We start from the raw sequence: 20,889 nt of genomic DNA on the forward strand, positions 1-20,889 counted from the left end.
GAGCACGCAGACCCTAGAGAAGGTTCCCTAATCAGCTCTGATGATGAGTCCCAATTCAAACCTTTCTCCGCATTTCCTATTAGCGACCTATATATCGCAGGTACCTGGGGTCTTCCACGGACAGTAACGGATGCTCGCATGCTGTGAATTCTTATGGCCCGTGTATAAATAACCACTGCAAGGGGAGGCCCAAGGAGGCCAGGTGAGAAAGGGCAGTTTCAGCACCTGGGCAAAGCTGCAGTTGAATGAACCAGGCAGCCTGACATCCGCCCTGCTGCGTGACGCAAAAGCATTTCAATAAAAGGAAATAATGAAAAAGATGATGGGAACGTACATTTTAACACATCGCTCTGGAGAAAATTTCAGGTTTCTTTACAAGAATAGCATTTTCTTTTAACATTGGGAACGTGAACATCCGACAGGACAGCTTTCTGTGAACAACAAAATTCGGAAATTCGCATTAGAAGCGTTTGTAATTTACTCCTTCTGCTGGGAACCACCAGAGAGAAAACAGAGGATTCCCAAACAAGGCAGCCGCTTAGCTCTCTTCATGTTGCCGTAGAGCCGTCAGCGGATCATTATGAAAGAACTTCCTCACTGTCCAAATGTAAGGTCGGCCAATAAAACACAGGATGCCCAGCGAAATGTGAATTTCAGATAAGCAAGCAGATTTCACGAGACATACTTACACTAAAAATTATCTGTTGCTTATCTGAGATCTGCATTTCTCTGGCATTCCGTGTTTTCTTTGCTGTATTTGGCAACCCTAGGCTGAAGCCCTCTGCAGTGGCAAGTACAAAGCTATGATCTATTAAAAAAGTAAAAAAAAAAATTATCACCCCAGTGTTTCTGGTTTCAACCATCTCCACCATCTCTGTGAATGACAGCTTTCCTGTGGCTGAAAATTTTTAACTTTTATCCCACATCTCGGTTGCTTAAAACAAGAAAACGTGCTAGAAATCAGTTTTATTAAATATTAAAGTATAAAATTACTCAGTGCTACACCAAAATGGTTTTCCCAGTAACAGCTTTTCCCACCCTCCACTTAAATAGTATTTATGGTTTCGAGTTATGTTTAAAACATTATGAAGAATATGGTTCAGGTGTATTATGTAATTATTTAAAAACTCTTGCCTTTTCCTGACAACGTTCCTGACAATGCCTAATTGTTCCCTTACAATTTCCCTTTCAAAACAAAAACCCAGAAACACCTGTTGGGACTACATGTATTCAAATGTGCCCTTTTAGTCCTAGTCCTCAGCAAGTTGAAAGGATTCAGCATTGAGTTCACGCCTCTGGCGGTCTGTGGCACCTGCCACACTGGCATCCCTGCCAGATCGGTTTGCCTAGAACAACTGTAACGCCAGAGTTAGTCTGGAATGCAGAAGCAATGGGATATTCACAGCAAAATTCTCCTAAGGGTTACCGACCACCCCTAAGACGGCAGGTGTCATTCACGCAAAGAATTCCACAGCATTACTTATTTCTCTGGGTGGGCGTGGGCTGAAGGGACTCAGTTTTCGCTCTCACAAGCAGGCATGTCCAATCTGGAGCTAGCAAACCACAAGTTCATTCTGTGAGGATTTTTTCTTTTTCTTTTTTTTTTTTTGCTAATCAGCTTTCATTTGTATTTGTGTATTTGCTGTGTGGCCCAAGATGACTCTTATTAGTCCTCCAATATGCAGCATAGAACAAAAAAGGTTGGACACCACTAGTGGGGCTTTAACTTGAGCAGCTTTCGAGCATTTTGATGCCATGGTAAGTTATTAGAGTTCCCTGCCCCTCGGCCTCCATCAAGGGTCATGGTACACCTTGGGAAGCCAAAAGGTGACGTGTTACCAGTTCCTGAAAATGGTTTATACTGGAAAAGTGCAGATAGTCAGGATGTCAAGGTGCTCACTGAGTAAGAACTTTGAAAAAAGAACTTCTTTGATTTTTCAAAATTTGTTCTCTGCCATCTTTTTAAGATAAATGGTGACAGCCAGTCTCCTACGAAGTCGCCATAAAAAACCCCGCCCCCCTCTCCAGCACCCTGCTTCTCCTGGCAAGCCCCTCAAGCCCAACAGAGTTTAATAAAGGCGATGAGCCCAAGAAAATTCCCCTTGGGGACCATGCCACAGAGAGACAGGAAAACAGTTGGATTTCAAAGGCCTTGAAAAGAGAACCAGACCTCTGGCCTGTCTCTCTGCTACCCAGGGCTCCCCAAAACAGTGCTCCTTGAACATGACCTGGCCTGAATCTGCAGAATGGTCATGAGAGGCTGGAAGTTGGAGGACCGGGAACAAGAAACGCAGCTCTTCACAGCAAGTGAGAAAGAACAGCTGTTTAAGAAATGGTCACACGATCAATCATCCTATTTGAAAGAAAAAAAGAGTCCCAGATTGCACCCCACACAAAAATGAAGAGTCTTACAACACGCTCTACACAAAATACAGAGGGTGCCCCCCCCCAAGTGTACATATTTTAGGAAAGAAAAAAAACTGTATTCAAATTGTAAATTTATAATTTTACAACTCAAGTCACGTTTCACTTCTGCAATTACAAGAGGTGTAAGATACGACATATGAGGGAGCAAATGTTACCGGTACATCGTGACTAGCACAATCTTAATAGTTTTTTCTTTCATACGACGTGGATACTTCATTTGTGTACTCCCCATGGATTAAAGACATCAATGGGGGGAGGGAGTAATGCAGAAAAGAGCAGTGAAGTCACGTCCAGCTGCTGGAGTTTGAACGCTGACTCCAAAAACATGTTACCTTGTGCCCTATGACCTCTCTGCGCCTAGGCATCCTCAACTGAGAACAGAAATCACAGAAGATTAAACCAGTGGATATATGTAAAGCAGAGAGAAGGCAGCAGCTGGCGTGTAACAGATGCTCTATAGGTGTTTTTCTCTCCATTACCTTCTAATCTTAACAAATATAAAGGCTCCCCAGGAAAGATGAAAAGTTGGAAGCATTCAGAAAAAGATCGACAGGGTATGGTGGCTCACGCCTGTGATCCTAGCACTCTGAGAGGCTGAGGTAGGTGAGCTGCTTGAGCTCAGGAGTCCGAGACCAGCCTGAGCAAGAGTGAGACCCCATTTCTACTAAAAATAGAAAACTTAGCCAGGCACCAAGGGCAGGGGAGGGGCTGTAGTCCCAGCTACTTGGGAGGCTGAGGCAGGAGAATCGCCTGAACCCAGGAGTTTGAGGTTGCTGTGAGCTATGACACCACGGCACTCAACCCCAGGGTGACAAGGTGAGACTCTGTCTCACAAAAAAAGAAAGGGAGGGAGGAAGGAAGGGAGGGAGAGAAAGAAGGAAGGGAAGGAGGGAAGGAGGGAAGGAGGGAAGGAATGGAGAGGGAGGGAGGGATTAACAAATTAGACAAGATACAAATGAAAAGTTTCTGTATATCAGATTGTACCAATCAGAGACCCAGAGAAACTATCACAACATCCATAGCCCATAAGGCTCGTTGGCCCAGATAAACCAAGGACTCCTGCAAATCTATAGCAAAAGGAACAAAGCAAGAAGAATACAGGGCAAAGGCTATAAACAGATACAAATGGCCTGAAGAACAAATGGCCAAGAACTACGTGAAAACCACGTGCACCGTGTCTACTAATGAGAGAGACAAGCATCAGGACAATGCCCCCAACCTGACATTGGAAAGCGGAAAACAACAGCTCGTGGGTCAGTGAGTGGGAGTCTGGGGTCACCTATAAGGGACAGGATGAGACAGTTACCTCTTTCCAAAGGGCCCCTAGAAAGTACAGTATCTCACGTCATCAACACCCCAGGACCCAACAGTCCCACTGCATGGGATGGTACAGGGATTTATGTCCCCTACCTCATTACCTGCAATATCAAAATACTGCAAACAACCTCAATGGACACCCCGTAAGGGACTGGTTAATAGGTGAAATACTATGGTGCCATTAAAAAGAACGACGCGGACTTGTATGTACTGACCTGAAGTGATTTTCATGATAACAAGTTATGTGCAAAAAGCAAACTGAAAGCATAGAACATGTCTATACGTAAAGATTTTTTAAGTGAACTGTTTGCATGTGTATACACGCACACTTCTCTCCATAGAGGCATAGAAAAGAGGCCGAAAGGATATAAATGACGTGCAACGGTGGTTTACCTGTGGACAGCAATATTGTAGATAGGAGACACAACCCTTCCATTTAAAAAATCATCAATATAGGGGCTGGGCGAGGTGGCTCACACCTGTAATCCCAGCACTTGGGAGGCCAAGGCGGGTGGATTGCCTGAGCCAGAGCAAGACCTGTCTCTAAAATTAGCCAGGCGTTGTGGCAGGCGCCTGTCGTCCCAGCTACTTGAGAGCAGAGGCAAGAGACGCACTTAAACCCAGGAGTTTGAGGTTGCTGTGAGCTATGACGCCCTAGCACTCTATCAAGGGTGACAAAGTGAGACTCTGTCTTAAAAAGAAAAAAGAAAAAGTTATCACTATATTTTTAAAAGGCCTCAGGTGTCATACTGTCTACAAACAGTATCATTCCAAAGCCACGAAATGCCTATGTTAAACGCAAAAAGAAGAAACTAACACTACATTGTCATATGGAAAGATTAGGTGGTAGTTATTTTCTTGTATACGCCTAGATTTTTCCGTAACTTTTTTAAACAGTGAACATGCATGACTCGTGTTACCTTCATTGTAAAAAACAAGGAACCAGCTTTGTATTTCTAGATTACACTTAAGGTAAACATGGAATGCTAACCTTGTAAGAAATTAATTAAGGATACAGTAATATCCTAAGAGGGTCCAATTAGTTCTAAACTAACCACAAAAGGAATTGTGAGAGCAAGAGAACAAAAATACTAAAAACATTTAGAAAGAAAAAGAGAAAAGAAAAGTGCTATGATGGTTGTAAAACCGGTTTTTCAACAGGTGGCATATTAAGTACTGGCCTTTTTTTTTTTTTTTTAATAGGCATATCTAGTAAGATTTCAATTCCATTATGGGGTGTCCAAAGCGTGGAGCCAAAAGGTAACACACTGACTCTGCTTTCTGACATGAGGGTGTGTACAATTCCATAACTAGGGATCTAGACAAAGTCTAGGCCTACGGCCATCAGCTGAACACAAAAAATATGCCTATGGGGGGGGGGCCCAGCAAGTGAAGACAGGAGAGGACAAGGAAGCCCCTTAGCAAGGTACCAACCTTTGACGCTCTACACCACTAGAAATGGCTGGCCATGTGCTTCTGAAGCAGTGATAGATTAACTTGGTCCTGGCATGAGCCCTGCCCCTGAAGAAGATTTGGTCTTTCGATCTTCCTAGAGTTCCTTTGAAGGTATCTGGCGGCCACAAGAACTGCCAGAGCCAGCCTGAGCTCTCATGCCACGACCCGTCGGACCCATGTGCAATCTCCCAGCCCAGCAGACCCGTCCCACCGACCCCCACTATCAAGTGAGGGAAATGAACTTCAGGCTTCCAGCTGCTTTAGGAGAAGGAGGGCACTGGGGCGAAAAGTGCTAAAATTTACCCTAACATCTGGCGTTTCACAGCTTCTAAATCACCTGCCGGAAAATATTCCCCTCCTTTCATTTTGCGGATGAAGGTCCCCAGGTAGGGGGAGAAGGTGACAGAAATATGCACTTAAAAGGGGAGAGAAGTCTACCTAACGAGAAAACAAGGTTTGCGGAAACTGGTTCCAGAATCACGATGTAAACCAGATGACACGTGCACCATGGTGTCGAACACACAGCCATGCTGATGGACAGGACGGGGAGGGGAGACTCCCCCCAGCACTTATACTTTATGGGCACAAGGTATGCAGCTGTCTCCCTGGGACCCCATTTCCCCAATGTGCCCACAGAGGAGCATGAAGAAAGAAGATACCAAAACCAATCACTATCTGGCTGTTTTTCCATCTTCTGATTTATCCTCACCCTCTGTTTTTTGGGGGGGAGGGGTTGCAGTTTTTGGCCCTGCTGGGTGAGCCAGCCCTAACAGGTTTCCTACTCGTCACGGAAAGAACGGAGAACATGGATTCTAAAGTGATGCAGAATCTGACGGGGAGGGGTGGGTTCTTACATCCCTCCATGCAGCATAACCCTCATACATGGTGTGAGCACAAGTCCACTACGTGGAGAATGTGGCCGTGTGTGCTCTAATAAATCAGCACCATCCACGTGGAGCAAGCTCAGACACTGCCTTCTCATCTCCTGTCTGCCTGGCTGGCCCAAGGCAGCTCACATGTGGCCCAGACGCTGAAGTGGTAGACGACCTCACTGTATATAATTTAAGATTAATATGAAACCTTCAGTCTTGGTCCAATCAAAGGAACCCCAGCTGGAAACTGTTTGAGTAATAGCTTCTGGTGGGGTCTTAATCTATCTGCTAAAGTTGACGGATTTCCATTCCAATGACTCGCAGGTGAAGAAAAAGATCAAAGTGAAAACCAGATCCTGACAGTTGGCAGGTGCGCCCGGGGTTGGCAAGCACCCTCTCTGCAGCTCTACTCCTCCCCCAAGCAGAAAACCCCACAAACATCTGACATCCCACTCAGAAGGGCTCTGACACCCACGTGCCTGGGACTCTGGAGCTCAGCTAGTGTGCAGGAGAGGAGGGGGCAGCCATGGACCAGTATCAGCCACTGCTCAAATGGAGATGAGCAAGGATACCCCACATCTACCTCTCTGGGTGCAGCAGGTGGGGACGTGGGGGACCAGCGTTCAGGTCCTCTAAAAGAAGAGTGTCATGTTTACATGTGAAAGCAGAAAAATGCAGAATTGATGTTTGGGAGCTGAGCCCTGGTGACAGACAACTGCCTTCCCCACAACACGCTTCATTCCAGAGGACAGAACCCAAGAACCCAGCATGATGGCTCTGCTGGAGCCTCTAGTCTTTCTCTGCTGTCACCCAATCCCAGTGACCTCACAGGGCAGGTGTGAGGATGAGGACATCTGACCAGTAGGGGCTAGATCAGAGCTGGCCACTGTTCAAGACTAAGAAATAATTAATATGAAGCCAGTAGACAAACTAATACACTCCCACCCAAGAGAAAAACTCAGCTCAAGTTGGGGGGAGGGGGACTGGTGTGCTCCCACCTAATGGGCACAATGTGGGGTGTATGGCACGCCTCCTGGGTGCAGGACACAACTACAACAGGGACTTGAAAATCTAACAAACGCAACCTCTGTAACCTAATCGTCTGTACCTTCATGTTAATCTGAAATAAAAATAAATAAGCAAGCCAAAAAAAAAGGAATTTGATGTACTCTGCAGAAGTAACCTGGGGACACAGAGAAAAGGACCAGGAGCTTCCCTGCGAGGCTTTGGGCCCTCAGCCTGTTACACTCTGCTTCCGAGGTGCACAGAAAAAAACATAGTGAGATTAATCCCAATTTACACACCAGTATTCACAGAACAATCAAAACCATATACTAAGGCAACAAAGATAGTATCACACGGCTTCTATAGATTAGCCCCACCCTCTCTTGTGTCCAGATTGGAAATTATCTCATGCTTTCAAAAGACCCAGTCCTGACGGAGCAGCCTGTGCACTAGCATTGGCGACAGCACGGGCAGTTGACTCTGGCCCAGCCTGAGGTCAAATGACAAACTGAAAGCCACACCGCTGCCTGCATCTCTGGAGACATGCGGCTCTGTCTGCTCCAACATGAAAAAGGAAAAGAGGAGAGCAAGCAGCGCCTGGTGGAGGGGTGGGACAGCCATGGGGAAGCTGGACACATCATGGCCACCTCAGCAGGTGCCACCCTGACCGACCAACACCTTGCCCAGGACAGGGTGGGGTGGGCTGGGCTGGGCTGGGGAGGGGTGTGTAAGGAGGCCGTGTGGGAGGAGCCCAGTGCCCTCTCCGGGTCAGCTGCATCTGGAGCGGTTTCTCTAGCAGACAGTAAAGAACTCGATTACATTCAGTTAACTGTGCTCTAAACTGATTATGCATGTGCCGGGCTAATGGATTACATTAGCAAGAGGAAAAATAACATGCAATCAATCTCCATTTACTGCAGGCCACACCAGGGCCCAGAGCAAAAGCCACTCTCAGACCACCTCCAATCCTCACCCCAAATCTGGGGATGGACAAAACCCTGTGAGAAGGAGGGCCCTCCACCCCTGTGGCAAGAGAGGTTTGCCTTGGTCACAATGGGGAACAAAGGGACTGAGGGCAAGCACTGCTCCGCCTGTGTCACGCAGGAGTGACTGGGAGAGCTCCCTGCCCCCGTGGCAGCCTCAGAGCAGAGGGACATTCATTACCCCAGAACTAATAAGACCAGACTAACAACCTCTGGCTCCTGATGCAAGAATTCCACCCTGAATCTCAGGGTGGGGGTGGGGGGGTCACCCCCCAGGACATACCAACCAAATGTATTATGTTGGTTCCTCTCCTTTGGGTGCTGGTTTCCACATTCTATCTTGCACCCTAACCTGCAGGAGGGCCTTTCTACCTTTCCTGAATGGCAGCTTCCTTTACCATTAAAAACAACAAAATAACAACAACAAAAACAAAAACAACCCTGGGGCTGGTGGCTCACACCTGTAATCCCAGCACTTTGGGAGGCCAAGGTAGGAGTTCAAGACCACCCTGGGCAACAGCAAGACCCTATCTCTACAAAATATCACAAAAATTGGCCAGATATAATGGCTCATGCCTGTAGCCTGAGCTTCTCAGAAGGCCAAGGCAGGAGGATCTCTTGAGCCCAGAAGCTTGAGGCTCCCATGAGCTATGCTGATGCCACGGTGCTCTAGCCTAGACAACAGAGCCAGACCCTATCTTAAAAAAAATTTAAAAGCCAGGTGCAATGGCTCACTCCTGTAATCCTAACACTCCAGGAGGCAGAGGTGAGCGGACTGAGCTCAGAAGTCTAAGACCAGCCTGAGCAAAAGCAAGACTCCATCTCTAAAAAAAAAAAAAAAAAAATAAGAAGCCGTGCTGTGAGTACCTGTAGTCCCAGCCACTCCCAAGACTGAGGCAAGAAGATCATTTGAGACCAAGAGTTTGAGGCTGCTGTGAGCAATGATGGACCCCATGCCATTCTACCCAGGGCAACAGAGTGAGACTCTTATCTCAAAAAATAAATAAATAACTTTTAAAAATAATAATACTGAAAAAAAGAAAGAAACAAAATGACAACAAAATTTAAGCCCAGGAGGACAAGCGACCAGAGCTGGCAGTACAGAAACACACAAACAAACGGCTTCCCTCACAGGTACTCTGGAAAATGCCCCACCCTGACTCTCCAGGTGTGAGCTGTGGATGCAGTTTTGGGACCAAAGAGGCAAATCCTCCAGGTTCCAGGCCTTTAGCAGCAAAGCCACCTGACTGATAGACTATGCTCAAGACTCTGGCCGTGTGGAGGGTGCAGCATGCAGACAGAATCATCCCTGCAGGCTTTTCATGATCTAAAGGGCAATTTTTTTCCTCGGACGGAAGAGGCCAGCTTCATGCCACCTCTAAACGACCTTCATCAAAGTTGCATACAACCTTCAATGGCCACACTGAGTCCTTTGTTCACATTTTACTCGGTTGGGTCCTCTGGAAATTCTTTCTTTCACTGATTTTTCCACTGGGTTTTCTTGACCACCTTGGTACCATCCCGTGGCCAGTTCAGACCAATAATTTAAACTGATGGCAAAGAGCCTTTACTTTCAACAGGGACATGAAACTCAGGCAGTCCAGGGAGGTGCTTGCTTATTTGAGATGAGAGGACTGGCTGTGTGGTGTCCAGACCTTCCCCACTGCACCACAGCTGGTGTCAGCAGTCAATTCTAGAACATTCCATCCCCACACCCCTGCTCCTGCTTTCTCTACCTTTCCTGAAACGGCTGCTCATCCACATTGCACAGGCCTCCCACCACCCAAGAAGGAATATCCATGAAACGAAGGACAGTTATGGATCTCGGCAGAGACCAGCGTGGGGGAAGGACTAGCAGTCAGTCTTCCTAATCTGGAGTCTCCATCTAAAGTCCCACTGAGCAGAAAGGGGGTCAAGCCAGCTCAGGATCAGCAGAAACCAAACACTGGGGAGCCCAAAGCCGTGAGAAATGGTGTGAAAGGAAAGGAGGCCGCTGATAAGACCATGAGGAAGACAGAATAGCAGAGCGAGGGAGAGGAAGGTGTGTGGAGTGAGGCTGGGAGATTTATGGCGATTTGTACCTGATTGTTCATACTAAAGCCATTATGGGATGATTAGAGAAAAAGGTGAGGCTTTAAGTCCAGTGAAAATCAATAGAAACGTCTGGAGCAATTCTGCCGTGCAAGTGAAAGGACTATTTACAGTATCCGGAGCACCTCCTCTGCTACCATCGGAGCTGAGAGGAGGGCGGGGTGGGGGGTGTGGGTATGGGGGGTTGGGTGGGAAGAAGAAATGGAAAAAATAGAAGGAAAGAAGGAAGGTAGGGGAGAGAAAGCAAGGGAGAGGAGGATGGGAGGAGCCCAGAAAAAGAGAAATCAGCACGAGGAAGAGAAGGGGGACCTAGAACACAGGAAACAGGGAAAAAATAAAAGAACAAGCGGGCGCAGTGGCTCATGCCTGTCACCCTAGCACTCTGGGAGGCCGAGGGGGAAGGATTCCTTGAGCTCAGGAGTTTGAGACCAGTCTGAGTAAGAGTGAGATCCCAAGTCCACTAAAAATGAGGTGGACGCTGTGGTGGGAGAATGTAGTACCAGCTATTCAGGAGGCTGAGGCAAGAGGATCACTTGAGCCTGACAGTCTGAGTTTGCTGTGAGCTATGATGATGCCACTGCGCTCCAGCCAGGGCAACAGAGTGAGACTCTGTCTCAAAAAAAATAAATAAAATCTCAAGAACAAAGAAGCCCCCTTTACTGGACCCTACTTTCCCCCCGCAGTGTTTACCACCTTCCAGCCTGCTTAAAATTCATCTGACGTATTCCTCACTCACCTCCTCTAGGAGAATGGAAGTGCTAGGAGGGCAGGGACTATCTCCTTCGTGTGCTGATTAAGGCAAGCACCTCACGCGGTGCCTGTCACTCAGCAGTGCCCCATCAGTGTCTGCTGGCTAAATAAACAAAGGGGTCATCCCAGAGAGGGAAAAGAAGAGAGTGCTTGAACGGCAGACGGCAACACGGCAGCAGCAGGGCACACAAACGTCCGCAGTGAGGAAAGCGTCCACCGTGAGGGCAGGCAAGGCCAGGTGGCACTATCAACCTGGTGTGAATGAAAGTTGCCCCTGAAACGGGGCACCCAAGAAGGAGAAGCTTCAGCTACTAGTTGAACCTGTCCTGTTTCTGCCTGGCGAGGAATGAGATGCCAACTCCCCTTCCACGCAGCACGCGCTTACCACGCAGAACCTATGTATCGGGCATCTTCCCAGGTGTCCTCTCCCCAACCCACTCCGGAGCCAGGCCTTACCTTGTACAGCTTCAGGCTGGCCTCGTGCCTGGAGTTGACCGTGTGCAGTCGCAGCTTCTCCAGGCTGTTGGTGTAATAGTCGCAGGCGTTGCACTTGAGGTGCACGGGGTTGCCGATGGCCACGCACTTGAGCCTCCACTCGTTGGCCTTGCCGCCCTCCTTGATGTGGGCCACCAGCTGGTACTTCTGCACATGCTTATCCGTCTTGCAGTGCAGCTGGAAGTTGGCCTTGAGCTGCGTGTTGTAGCGGCACAGCTTGCACTGGTACGAGTCCCCCAGCACCGCCTTCCACTCGTCCTCCGCCAGGCTGCGCTCCACGCCCATGTGCAGCCCCAGCATGTCCAGGTTGTCCGTCGTGAACTTGTTGCAGACGGCGCACTGGAAGAGCTTCAGCGACGGGTCGTTGGTCTGGATGAAGCTCTCGCCCAGGTTCATCAGCTCCTCGGAGACCAGCTGCCCGCCCCCGAGCCGCATGTCTAGGGGGATCTCACCGCCCACTGCAGGGAAGGAGACAGGAAAGAGTCAGAGGCCAGGCTCACAGCTAACCTGACACCTGCCCTCCACCATTCCTAGCCAGGGTCCCCCAACAAAACACCACATTCCAAGTACTGTAAGGTGCTCTTACCAACCAAATGAACACATGTAAAAAGTCAACTTGATGAGTTTGTATCTTTACTACAGATATTTTGAGACTTGTGAGAAGAACACTTAGAAAAAGTTAGCAAATAGAACCTCTGGAATATTTTAATTGGTCCCTTCTATCTGATCTGAGAAAAGACAGAAATAAGTAACATTCAGTGGATAAGCAGAATCTGAAATTCCAATCCCCAGCCCCTAAATTGGAAAAAAGGGATAGTTAAGCGGGACATGGTGGCTCATGCCTATAATTCTAGCACTCTGGGAAGCTGAGGAAGGTACATTGCCTGAGCTGAGAAGTTTGAGAATAGCCTGAGCATGAATGAGACTCTGTGTCTACTAAAAGTAGGGTGTCATGGTGGTCACCTGTAGTCCTAGCTACATGGGAGGCTGAGGCAAGAGGATTGCTTAAACTCAAAAGTCTGAGGTTGCTGTGAGCTATGATGTCACTGCATTGTAATCTAGAGCAACAGAGAGGGAAGGAGGGAGGGAAGGAGGGAGGGAGGGAGGGAGGGAGGGAGGGAAGGAGGGAGGATAACTGAATCTCAAGACACCAAACCTCATGGTGGGCCCAGGATTTACCCAAAGCAGTACTGACCAACACAGCTTTCCATGGTGATGGGAACATTCTATAGCTATGCTTTCCAAAGCAGGAATCACTAGCCACACACAAGAAAAGAACACTTGAAATATGCCTGGTGCAATTGAGGAACTTAGTTTTCAAGATCAGTTATTTAAATCCAGGTAGCCATGTGAGCAAGAGGTGACTGCAATGGACCTCACAGCTCCAAAGTGAAGATCTGGGGAATGATCCCTCTGGTCAATGCCACCAGCCCCTGCCATGTCTCCCCAATAGGACAACCTCTTCCCTTTCCTGAGCCACCGCACTGTGTGACCTGTGGCATTTCCTAGGACCTGTCACGCTCCTTTTGCAGCCACAGTCAAACCACAGAAAGACGGCTGGTACCCCCATCAGGGTGCCGCCTCTCTGGGGCAGAGGTCTGGCCTAATCCTCACTGACCCTTGACAGTGCCCAGCCCACTGCACGGACAGACACCCAAGGGTCTGCTGTGCCAGACAAGGGTGAAGAAACACTAAAATGTTACCCCTTCACAGAGCTGACCAAGAAGGGCATTGAAACGTAAGGGTCAGGATCTGAGACACACCTGCCCTCCCCCACCACCCTGCTCCTTTTCCATCACTGACTGCCCTGCATCAGCTGAGATGGGCTCCCACTCACTACAGTAAATTAATGCAGCAAGGTCTTATTTATATCTCCCAGAAAGGCTTGGAAAGAGCAGCCTTCCATCCATTTCCTAGAAGCAGAGAGGAGAGCAGAAAGCTGAACAGCGGCTGCTATTTCTGCCCTGCACACATGTACGTGCATGCGTGTGTGTGTGTGTGCACACACACGCATGCACCTGAGCCATTAGGTCTGCAAACTCCCCCCAACTGATATTTAAACCTGACCTTTTATATATGGTTGGGCTAAAGTTATTTTTTTTTTTATGACTGATTAGAATCCAAGTTAGTGGCTCATCAAAGAAAAGGTTTTGGTTTTGTTTTTTTAAATGATTTTCTTATTTACTCTACAAGAGATACCTCAAGTCCAAAGATCAGCACAGGCTCTGCTAAGCAGACCAGCTGTGTTCGAAGCTTAGGGACAGTCTGGCGAGCCTCAGAAAACTTTTGCACATGCATTCCAGAAGGCTTAGGAATCTTTCTGTTTATTGTCTCTCTCACCATCTCCCCTGGTGAGAGGAGCCATAACTATGACATTCTTTTTAGGACAAGAGAGAAAAAATGAAAGAAAAAAACAAAGTGTAAAAGCTCCCTCCCTTAACAGGGACGGAGGCCAGGCAACATCCACAAAACCTGGCTGGGGTTCAGTCAAAGCACTACCTGCCTGGAGGGTAAGACAAGAAGCAAACATCTATTTGTTTCTGATACCAACCACCTGAAGAATCAAACCTCCTCCTCCACTTTTCAGATTTAACCTCAGCACATCAATACTGCTCTGGAGAGAGATTTGGCCATCACTTGCTAGAAGCCTGAGTGAAAATCAGAAGTCCTTGGAACAAGCAGAGAGAGGAAAGAAGTCCCTGTTCCCATGCTAAGTTCTTAAAATGAAATGCGAGTTAAGGGCAGAAGCAAAAGAATAATAAACGAGTCAAGATGACGGGCTGGCCAGCATAAACGCCCCTCGGAGAAACCCAGGATGTAATCCTGCAACTCTGTAAGGCTAAAGGAACTAATTCAGCTCCCAAGAAGTGGAGAGACCTCATCCAACTCACAGGCAGGTACAGGGGCATAAATAAGGACTTAGCAGGTCTTTAGTCCTAAGCCATGGTGGATACATGGCCTTGTGTGCCCCCAACAACCAAGCAGCTGAAAGAGGCCCAAGATTTTCCTTAAATGCCTCCAGAAAGGAAGCATCCCCAGAACTGGTGTGTGTCTGATGATGCTTAAGAGAAGGTTCGGACAAGGGAAGTGTGAGAACAGTAACTGTGTGAGCAGGAAGGCGTGTACACCACACAACTCTTTCTCCCCTGCAGAAGCCACTCAAGCCTTGTCACACCCGTGCCCATCCTCTAAATGGCCGATGGAAGAAGTCGGCAGAGCTGCAGACAGAGCTGAAAGTTACAGCACTTTGCTTTTTTGCATGTGTCGCTCTCGCCTGCTGAGGTCACACAACTCAACTTCTGCATCCTCTGGACACTCACACTCCAGCTTCTGGCATAAAGCCTTTGTGGCTCTCGCGATGCCTCCGGCCCAAGGAAGAGATTCACCTCGCTGACAAGTGGTGACACCAGAAATTCAAGGGCCCTTCCTGCCAGAGCTGGATAAAGTCCTTGGGAGGAAGAGCTCTACTGTCTTTAAGAAATAAAGTGTGGATTTTTTGTGTGTGTCTATAATACAGCAATTCATTCTTTTGTTTCTTTTGCAACTGCTGTGACTGCCCAGGACATCCCCAAGAATCACGCACGGACACTTGGAATGAATGTAAAATACTTCTGTTTCTCAAGTCAAGCTTGACTTACCTGTTTTCAAGGTAATTAAACAGATCTCACTTTGACCCAATATAAACCCATCTATTTTCTGTCTTTATTCCTCCTCTATTACATTTGATTTTTTCCAAGATTTGCTCCAGAGATTTTAAAATCCTGATTCATATTGGTTTTTGAAACATGTCTGAGATACCAAAGCCCATCCCCCTGGCGTGCTGGGAACAGGTAAGACTGTCAGCCCCGAGGCAGCTGTGATTAACTAGTTGGGTCAAACATCTTCAAGTCACTTGGTAATAAAGGATCACCAGGCAAATGTTTCAAAATGGAAAATTTAAAAAAAAAAATCAAAGTATCAAAGATGTAACTCAAATGAGTTGTGTACCTCATACCCAACAATTAGCACTAAAGCGTCACACGAATTAAGACTGGCAAACTGGTGAGGTCTGGCCCCCTCCCTGATAATCATCTGGACCCTCCCAGAAGAAAGGTATTTGCTCAGACTGTGTTGCCCAGAATAGCTTGTTCCCATGTGAGTAAGGTGACACTGCTCTCAATTCAGGCCACTGGTCCCAAGAGACCAGTGAGCAGATTTAAGGAATGGAGGGCAGGCACGGCCCTGTCCAAGGCACAAGAGGTGGAGGGTAGAGTGACCCAGTCCTCACGAAACAGACATGTAGATTTCTTTGCAATAGCAACTCCGCCCAAAGTGGGCAGGATTCCTTCTACACAAAGACTCACTCTTGGTCCTATTCTAGACACAGGGAGGAAACTGGGAAGACCTGGTATCTGGCCACAGCCAGCTCAACTTCTCTGGAGCACAGCTCGTTTTTCATAGCAACAAAGGCTCAGTTAACCAAGAAGTAACTGATACTAACACTCAGCTTTCCTGGATGGACGATTTTACGCCTTCGTTTTTTTGCGTCTATCACACCCCTCTTTACAGCGCCCCCAGGGCAGTTTAATTCCCTAGTAATCAGCAACTCACCCAAATTAAGAAAGAGAAACAACACGTCTCTTTTCATCAAGATCCTCATAAATACGCAGAAAACTCCAAGAGAAATCTGGGTGATTCCCAGATCGGCAAAGGACCATCCTTTGGTTATTTGAATAAAGTACGCTACGGTTCCCAATTCCTCTTCTGAGATGACTGTCCTTATGCGAATCATTGAGATAATTACCCCTGTTCCCCTTTACTGAGATGACTGCCCCAGCTACAGTTTCTTGGACATTTCAATCACTATTTAGTGGAATACCGAAGTTTTGTGGTGATTTTTCAAATTGAGAAAAAGCGAAAGAGAACAAAAAGGAAGGTTGACCATAAGCCAGAAACTACAGAGAAAAAAATTACTTAAATTTTAATCCCAGCCCTATGCAGCCAGAGCATAATCATGTGTCTCTGCTGAAGGCATAAACTCTCCCACGTATATCCACAGGGTTCAAAGGATTCTTAACAAAATACATATATATGTATATATATATATATAGAGAGAGAGAGAGAGAGAGACATATTTAATTGTAAGACATTCCAGTAAAACAACTCAAGAAGATAAAGTCAACCAAATGCAAAATATCACCCTCCGTCTATTCTCCTGAGCTAAACCCGCACTGTCACGACACACACACACACACACACACACACACACACACACACACGGGGTCATCCTCACCTAGAGCCGGGGTCATAGCGGCCACAGGCCCGGCGGGGTCCAGCTGGAATCCGCTCATCATGAACGGGGCGTCGGAGGCGGCGTTGTCCATCTTCAGGTTGGGCAGGTTCATGTTCTGGGCCAGGTAGTACTGGTAGAGCTCAGCCTCGGCGGGCGAGGGCAGGCTGCCCAGGCCCAGGTGGCGGCTGTGCTGGATCTGGGTCACGTTCTGCTGCAGCAACATCATGTTATGCATGTGTTTCTCACTGGTCATGTGGATGCGCAGGTTCCTGGCCACGTTGGTCTCGTAATCGCACACCTCACAGCGCCAGGTGGGTTTGGTTTTTGGTTTGGTGGGTGAGGGGGCCCCGCAGGAGCTGCCGATATTGGCCGCGGCGGCCGCTGCTGCAGCAGCCGCCGCGGCCGCAGCCGCCCCGGGAGTGTGGCTGAACACCTGCTCCCCCCCACCGTTCTGCAGGTTCTGCATGTTGTTGAGATGCTTGTCAGACTGCATGTGAATGCTAAGGTTGCCTTTGGTCGTCGTGGAGTAGTTACACACCTCACAGCGGAAAGGCTTGTAACCGCACGTGTAGCTCTCGCCACGCGCCAGCCGGGGGTGGGGCTGCCCGCTCTTGCAGTAGACGCAGGAGCCCCCCGGTTCCGGGTGCTTCTCCTTCATGTGCGCCTCCAGTGTCTGCTGGTACTTATAGTGCCAGTTGCACTTGGGGCACTTGAGCGTCTTACACGAGTTACGGGAATGCATCATGGTCATGTGGCCGCCCAGCGAGCGTGAGGAGCCCAGGACCGTGTCGCACTTGGGGCACTCCACGCCACTCCCAGAGGGGCACTCCCCAACCCCAAGCTCGCAGAGGGAGCCAGCGTGCTGGTGATGGGGGACGAAGCCCCCATCGTCACCCTCTGTGCTTTCATTTGGTTCTGGTGCTGTGGCACTGTCTTTATTGGCACTTTCATCGGCGAAGTCCAGCCTCCTGCCGCCCTCTGCCACATTGGCCCTGACGCCCTCACTGTTAAAGCTTAAACGATTCCTCCTGTTCGCACCATCAAAGACAACAAAGGAAGAAGCAGAATTAGAGCTAGTAGAAGCTGTGCCCCTCGACAGGGTCTGGAGCACATTAGGCATTAAGGGGGAGTTAGAAATGCTTTGGTTTGAGAGAGCAAGGTCCTTTTTGCTGCTACTACCTGCCGCGGCCCCAGACTCCCCGTGGGGCCTGTCCTCCAGCTCCTCGTCCAGCTCACTTGGAAAGAGTCCTTTGCAACCCTCGTCTTCCTCCTCTTCTTCTTCTTCCTCCTCTTCCTCCTCCTCCTCCTCCGCCTCTTCCTCCTCCTCTTCTTCCTCTGCCTCCTCCTCGGCTGGCTCTGCTTTCTCGGAGAAACAATCCAGATCGCCTGCATCTTGCTTCTCCCCTCCCGCTGCCCCGGAGTCCCTGCCCTCTGAGGATTTGGTAGGACTGGAAGCCAGAGGCCCCAGGGAGACTGAGGTAATGGGGGTCTTCAGGACTGAGCTGGTGAGCCCGCCAAGGTTCAGCAGGGTGCTGGGGGTCAAGATCCCAGCCTGGGGCTGCTCAGGGCCGGCGGCCGAGCCAGCTGGGAGAGCCTCCTCCCCTTCCATGCGAATGCCACTGAATTTACCATAAAAACCGTGTCCGGGGCCTATGAGGTTAGCTGTGGAAACTAAAGGGTGTTGAAAGTTTTTGTTTTTTGGTTCCAGAAAACTGACAAGGGGTTCCTTGTCTTTGCCAATCCCTTGGATGATAGCGGAGATGTTCTTATTGCTAAGAATTTTCCGCTCGTCTTCGCTCAGGGTCATTCGATGGTCGTGCACCGCGTGGGTCACAAACGAACGGACATACCCAAAGGAGAGCTTGCACAAGAAACACATCAGGATGGGCTTCCTCTTGCCGTAGAGCACGAAGCCATCGAATTTGGACAGGTCCACATTGTTGGGAACATCTTTGGATACGCAGGAGCTTTTGGCAGAACCGTCGCTGTTCAGGTAATCCTTGTTGCTTTTGTGTCGCACGTCGAAAACGCGGAAGCTGTGCAGGACAGGGCTGAGCCCCGTCAGGGCTGAGGTATTCGGGAACGCCTGGTCTGGGCCCTCAAACCATTTCCCGAAGGATGAGGCTATGTGGAAAGTGTTGATGATCTGCGGGTAGACGGGTGCAGCACAGGAAGGGTCCCCTTGTTTGCCCCCCGCACCGGGGAGAGAGTTCAGAAAGAGCTGGGGGAGAGGCCCACTGCCGCTGCCGCAGGCGCCCCCGCTCTGGGTCAGCTGGCTCAGACTCTCCACGATGTACGCGGAGCCGTCCGGCTGGTAGACGATCTCCCCGGCCAGGTTCTCCACGTCACTCTCCTCCTCACCCTCCTCACTGGTGTCGCTGGCACTCTCCTCCCGCAGGGGCGGCGGGGGGCGCGCACTGGGGCAGTGGTGCTCCATGTAGGTCTGCAAGCTGGCGAAGGAGGCCGAGCACTCGTTACAGCTGACCTCCTTGCTGGCGGGCTCGGCGGGCGGGCCGGCCGACGCGGGGCTCTCCGCGAGGCGCTCATTGAAGGGGGCCCTCAGGCTGTCCAGGGGCCCGTGGCTCTCGCCTGTGGACTGCTCCATGCTACTGGGTTTGTCGGGGAGGTGGGTGCTGTTGAGTTCAGTCCATTGCTGGTGCTGAGGGAGACCGCACCCATTGTCCTTCCCCGAGACGACGGGCGAGTCACAGCCTTCCATGGTAAGGCCTGCGTGGAGCTTTCATTGCACCCAATACGGAGGATCGGACCTGAAGAGCGGAGGCAAGGGGGGAGAAGGGAGACAGGGGAAAGAGAGAGAAAGGAAAGAGGTTAGGAGGGCCGAGGCTAAGGTCCCGCACACGTGGCGCACTCTTAACAGGCTTGTGTTCACACCCATACACAGGGACAGCAGTGATGGGCAGCCTGGGGCATCGCCCTGTGCTGTCCAGCAGCACCTATGGGCATCGCAGCCGGGTCCGTGATGTGAGAGGGTACACACGGGCAGAGGGGACCAGGAGAAGCAGGTCTCTTTGACATCGGAGTTTCACGCTCCACCCCTGGAGACCAGTTCCAGTTTTTGTTTTTTTGCCAGCACAGTGTGGGACTGGGGCCAGGACTCTCTGTCCAGCCACACCCCACCCAGACCACTGCTACCTGCACCATCTGTGGGCTAGGGGAATGTGGGGTGCAAGGGGAAGAATGAGAGGAAGAAGGCTTCGTGTCCCCAGAGAAAAGACAATAAACAGGGACCCATTTAGGGAGTAGAAAGGCTGCTGCTGTTGCTTCTAAGTTTGAGTTCAAAGAAGGTGTGGAAGGCTAAGAGGGCAAGCGTGCAGGCCTACAAACACTCTGCCGTGTCCCCATTTTACAAGCACTTAAAAACGAGGGTCAATATATAAAAACAGGCCCCATGCTACTATGACCACGGTGAAAAGGAAGAGAAGACTGGTCCCCAGATCCCATCTCCTCTGCCCCAAGCAGTCGCACTCCCTTGCCTGGGACTTGGCTGTCTTCAGACCGAAAACAGGCAGATGTAAAATATGACCTTGGTGTTCCAGTAAGAACAGACCAGACTCTGGACCCACCACCTCCCCGTGCAGCAATACCCAGACCATCTCGTCCTGCTTGGAGGGAGCCTGTTCACCACGTGCTTGGTGGGTTTTGCGATCAAGAATCACCGAGACAGCAGCTGGGCTGACCAGCCCTCGTCCCGCACCTGCCCCTGAGTTATTAGCCGCTACCCAACCAGCTGTCCTTCAGCCCTGAGGCTTTTCCGTTTCCGACTCCAAAGTGCCACTGAGCTAAATTTGCCCTGTGAGACCTGGAGTCCCCAGGGAGGGAGGCGTCAGATCACGGGCTGCTGTGCTTCTGCGGCAGCGTCATCCTTATTGCAGGGGCACTTATTCCGGCCAGGCCCGGCTCCCACAGGCAGCACAGCACCCTGCACAGCCCTGCCCCTCTGCCTGCAGCTCCCTGGACACCTGTCCCCTGCTGCTCCTCCTGGAGGACACTTGGCAGCTTCTCCACCCACCATCTCATTCACATACAGCGATGATGATTTCAGCTGAGCTTGGATCTCCCTCCTCCCCCCAACCCCCGAATCCTCAGACTTTTTTCATTTCTTGATTCTTGACGGCACAATGAGCCAAGAGCTCCCCCTCGGGAAAAGATGGGGAAGGCAGGTTTACCAGAAGTCTCAGGAGAAGTAACTTTTTTAAAGGGT

The 20,889-nt window shown here is 49.6% G+C and overlaps 1 protein-coding gene across 1 annotated transcript in view; it reads right to left on the bottom strand.

The window, feature by feature from the left end:
- Positions 1-20,889, bottom strand: part of ZFHX3 (zinc finger homeobox 3) — a 238,636-nt gene that overhangs the window by 142,190 nt on the left and 75,557 nt on the right. Inside the window, 2 exon segments of the mRNA XM_023514108.1 lie at positions 11,357-11,853; positions 16,668-19,435. Coding sequence (XP_023369876.1) covers positions 11,357-11,853; positions 16,668-19,386 — 3,216 coding nt within the window. The 5' untranslated portion in view covers positions 19,387-19,435.

The sequence above is a fragment of the Otolemur garnettii genome, unplaced genomic scaffold (genome assembly GCF_000181295.1).
Source record: "Otolemur garnettii isolate 467f Iridium unplaced genomic scaffold, OtoGar3 scaffold00047, whole genome shotgun sequence".
In the NCBI taxonomy this organism is placed as follows: domain Eukaryota; kingdom Metazoa; phylum Chordata; class Mammalia; order Primates; family Galagidae; genus Otolemur; species Otolemur garnettii.